The sequence below is a fragment of the Pteropus vampyrus genome, unplaced genomic scaffold, assembly GCF_000151845.1.
Source record: "Pteropus vampyrus isolate Shadow unplaced genomic scaffold, Pvam_2.0 Scaffold19, whole genome shotgun sequence".
Classification (NCBI taxonomy): Eukaryota; Metazoa; Chordata; class Mammalia; order Chiroptera; family Pteropodidae; genus Pteropus; species Pteropus vampyrus.
The window spans coordinates 12,431,874-12,436,557 of record NW_011888800.1 but is presented as its reverse complement, the minus strand read 5'-3'; the positions used below and the strand labels follow the sequence as shown (position 1 = coordinate 12,436,557).

General features: G+C 38.6%; 1 protein-coding gene across 1 annotated transcript in view; it reads left to right on the top strand.

Moving 5' to 3' along the window:
* FBN1 (fibrillin 1) overlaps positions 1-4,684 on the top strand; it is a 232,956-nt gene that overhangs the window by 204,429 nt on the left and 23,843 nt on the right. The window contains exons 56-59 of the mRNA XM_023527716.1: positions 47-194; positions 2,100-2,225; positions 2,798-3,004; positions 4,620-4,684. The exon at positions 4,620-4,684 is cut by the window's right edge and continues 4 nt beyond it. Of these exons, the coding sequence (XP_023383484.1) occupies positions 47-194; positions 2,100-2,225; positions 2,798-3,004; positions 4,620-4,684 (546 nt within the window). The remainder of the gene's footprint in view (positions 1-46; positions 195-2,099; positions 2,226-2,797; positions 3,005-4,619) is intronic.

Below are 4,684 nucleotides of genomic sequence, written 5' to 3'. Positions count from 1 at the left end.
TTCAAAAGGCAGGAAATGAATGTGGCTTCTTTTATAAATTTGTGGTTACACGTTCTTTCCAGATGAGGATGAGTGTGAAGAGGGGAAACACGACTGTGCTGAAAAACAAATGGAATGCAAGAACCTCATTGGCACGTATATGTGCATCTGTGGACCTGGGTATCAGCGGAGACCTGACGGAGAAAGCTGTGTAGGTAAGAAAATCTCTGCAGAAGGAGTTTGAGTGTTGGCATTGACAAAAGACAATGGCTCTGAACCCTTATGGGTGCTGTGTTCTTCTTGGCCAGAGCTATTTTGCCCTCATGTTACAACTTTCTGTGGCAGTCCCCTTGCCTCTTGATTATCTATGAATTCCACGAGCACTGTCATTCCCTCCGAACTGGGCTTTGCCTATTTTCTCAGTCCCTTTTGCTGCCAGGATTAGAACATCAGGTGTTTTCTCTATATGCTTCCTTCATTTTTTTCTACTCCATTGTTGTTGTGGGGTCAGTTTTCTCCGCTGCATTGGAATGCCTCCCTATTGACCCAGCTTTGCTACTAGCACCCTGACGTTGAGTACTTATGCCAGGTCCCTGTGAATGAGGAATACCACTAAACCAGTGGGATCTACCTCCAGAGAATCTAGTCTTGTCTAGAGTGGGGCTGGGCAGTGGTATTTTATTCTAATGTGGCTTTAGCCTTGAAAACCACAGCATAGACCAGGGGTTGGCAAACCACAGCCTGAGAGCCAAATCCAGCCTGCCAGCCCATCACCTGTTTTGTAAATAGAGTTGTATGGGAATATAGCTATAACCAGTCATTTACATATTGTCCATGGCTGTTTTCATGCCACAATGGCAGAGTAGAGTAGAGTAGTTGCAACCTAGACCATATGGCCTGCAAAGCCTAAACGATTTACTATGTAAAGATTTACTATATAAATAATATGATATTACTATTACAGAAGAAGTTTCCTGACCTCTGCTTTAGAAAATAAATACAGGAGAAAATTATTAGAAAATTCTCACAGGCATCTTTTTCCTTTTAAATAATCAATAAATGACATTATAAAACATATTTTATGCTGTCAGTCAAGAAGCTAAGAACCTCACTGTTCCCCTTACTCTGTAAAATACAGAATAAAACAGTAATTAAAGAGCAGTTTTTAAAAGCATAAAAAAAGTATGTAGATTAATGATCACCTACTGGGTCTTCTAGGATCTGTGGTTCTGAACCTCAGCTGCACATTGGAATTGCTTGGAGACCTCAGGTTTCACCCCAGATATTCCTACTTAATTGGCCTGGGCATTGGGATTTTTAACCTGTTTCAACACTCTTTAGAGCTCACTCTCCAACTCTCTCCTCTCTTAATGAGATTTCTGCCTCAAAGGTTTGGAACTATTTTCAATGGGATCCACAAAGGCAAATTATTTATGATCTGTCTAAGTAATCATCAGATACTTCTAAGAATCTACAGCCATTTTAATGCTTTTTTTTTTTAACCTGAGAGACTTATTTATTATTTCTTAATAATATCGTTGAAGTACTACAATGAGCATAATCAATACGGAATCGGCAGATCAGGCAAGACAAACTCCCTCAGGTCAAAACTATCGCAGACATTATTCTGATGAAATATTGTAAATTTCTGTGATATCTCGATCTTAAATTTAGTTTTCCTTCACTTGAAATAATCTTTTTGGAATCCTTTGTATGTACATATATGGAAAGTTTTAAATTTTATTACGTGAAAAAATGTAAGTATACATAAAACGCTGTCATTTATGTTTAGGTATATAAAAGTGCTATCGATTATGTTTTTAAAAGGTACACACGCATATGTATATATTTGCTTGTATGTACATAATTCAACTCTGGAAAGATAAATTAGAAACTGGCAGTAGTTCTGTTGCCTTTCTGGAGGGGAGTTTGGTGGCTGAGGGATAAGGGAGAAAGGGGGACTTTTGCTGAATATGCTTTTGTACCTTTTGAATTTGGAACCATGTGAGTAGGTTTCCTATTCACAAACTAAATTTTAGAAAAAGAAAGAAAGAATCCATCTTTGTACACTGTGGTCAGATGACTCCTCTTATTTTCGGTGCTTCAATGAAACTGCACAGATGAGAATGAATGTCAGACCAAGCCAGGGATCTGCGAGAATGGGCGCTGCCTCAACACCCTGGGGAGCTACACCTGTGAGTGCAATGATGGGTTCACAGCCAGCCCCGCCCAGGATGAGTGCCTTGGTGAGTACAGACAGCAGGATGCTTTTATAACCCCAGCCTCCACACTGGGATGCTTGATACCCAGTTCTCTTATTTGAAATAATTCGAGATTGTCAAAATTTGAAGAAAGGTTAAAAATGTTCATTTTTTGGAGATGACTCGATGACCGATTGTCCATTGGGTTTAGCACCACCCTGCAGATAAATTCTTCCTTTGCTAATTGTATCACTGAATCACTTGTTTGGAATTTCTTTCTCGGCTGCCTTTTTAAACCCTTGGTGCTCAGGATATTTCCATGTGTTTCTCTGCTTCTCCCTCTCTAGCATGACTATTCCCCCATATTTCTGGGCACAGATAGAGTTGTAACCTTGTCTGAACCAATGCCTTTCTGCCTACTTACTGAATTTCTTATTTGCTCCCTCAGATGACATCTTTTCTCCCTTACTGCAGTTTCCAGCTTTTCCTTCTCGCTCCTTCTCACCCAGGGTAAAGTGTTACATCCTTTTGGGTTTCATATCTGACCAAATTTTTGATACCTTGCTATGCTCATAAAATATCCTAAAATCTTCTTTTCAATGTAACGTCCCTTCCAGACAACCGGGAAGGGTACTGCTTCACCGAGGTGCTCCAAAACATGTGTCAGATCGGCTCGAGCAACAGGAACCCTGTCACCAAGTCTGAGTGCTGCTGTGACGGAGGGAGAGGCTGGGGTCCTCACTGTGAAATCTGCCCCTTCCAGGGTACTGTGGCTTTCAAAAAACTCTGCCCCCATGGCCGAGGATTTATGACGAATGGAGCAGGTACTTCATTTTGTTCTGATTTATGACCAATGGAGCAGGTACTTCATTCGGTCCAAAAATACTTGCAGAGAATTTGTTTGTCTTATGAAAAACAGATGAGAATATGGAATCTACAATATGGACGTAGGCTGAGTTACATACTTGAGGTCGACAAAAATTCTTCATTATGGTGTTTTAGACATTCAATGCCATGTTGCCAAAGCGTCCTTGATCCACCTGGTTAAGTTGTGTGTGCTTGGGTCTCTGCCTCTGCATTATGAAGAGTTCTCAACTTTTTAAACAGAAGTTTGTTATAAGTGTTGTTAGTTACTCAGAATATAATTTTTAGATAAACCTTGAAAGAAATGATCACTGAATTCTTAAACGAGTACACCAATATGTACTTTAACTTTTAAAATTTACTGAAATAGTCCGCATGAAAGAAATATAAACAGTACTGATATTCAGATAACATAATTGCCTCTGGAAAAACACAAGCTGCTTTAACTTGGGAGGGATGAGGAGGCCTTAAAGGTGTCTGAGGCAACTCTGAAGAAGACTTCTGGGAATAGGAACAGTAACTGCAATTGTTTTTAGTTTTGTGAAAGAGAGAGACATTTTGAGTTTCTTGGGAGGGAATTGGAAGAGGCAGTGGAAGAAGGAGATTAAGTAGGATTTGTGTTCATGTTAGAAAGATGTGGCTAAAGGTAGAATAACAGAAATGGATGCGGTAAAAGAACTAGATAGATTAGATGGGGTGGGGGCAAGGTAAATTTATGATTCTTTGGAGGATTTGAAAATGAGATGGTGGAAAAGACTCATTTCTTGAGAACAATGAGAGTATGGTAAATTTCATTTCAGAGTAAACTTGAAAAAAATCAGGAAAAATATCAACTGTTGGTATAAAATGGTTATTTGGCAATCAAAGGCTAAGAACTCACTTGGTATTGGCACCCCACCAAGCAGAAAGGAGATAGATGGGTCAAGAAGGGGAGGACAGTGGCTTTAATGCTCAACAGTGCATATTGACCAAACCTTTCTCCCTTGGTAGAGAAGTAAATAAGGGTCTCTCTTCTTTAGCAAGCCCCAAAAAACCCAGCCCAATGAGTTTGGTCCAGTTTCTCCAATATTATGCAATTTGATTTTTTTTTAAGGTCAATTTTAAACACAACAAAAAAGGGTAGAAAAAAATTCCTGCCGATTTTAGAAATGCAATATTAAAAAAAAATAAGATTTTCTTATCAAAAGGATCCATTGCTGTGATTCATTTATGGGATGTCAGTCAGCAAAAGGCAAGCTTGACATTAGATGGTGCAAGGAACTAAATATGTCTAGATGAAGGAGTTGGTTTATGGACCCAGAAGAGAAAAACCCTATAAATTTAGAAGGACAATTATTTTCAAAGTTTTCCCCTAGCCTAATTAGTTTACCACTGTAGTCTGATAAAGTTGATCTTTGCCTTTCGATATAGTTACCATTACATGTAAAATTATGCCGTTATTCCTTTGGTTTAATTTCTCAGATCCATAATATAGTAACATAGTTTATTAGTTTTACACTGAAGTGAACCCTACATACTAATGTTGTCTATTTTATAATGTTTTTCCTATATTAATTTCTATTTATTAAATTATAGATATTGATGAGTGCAAGGTTATTCATGATGTTTGCCGAAATGGAGAATGTATCAATGACAGAGGA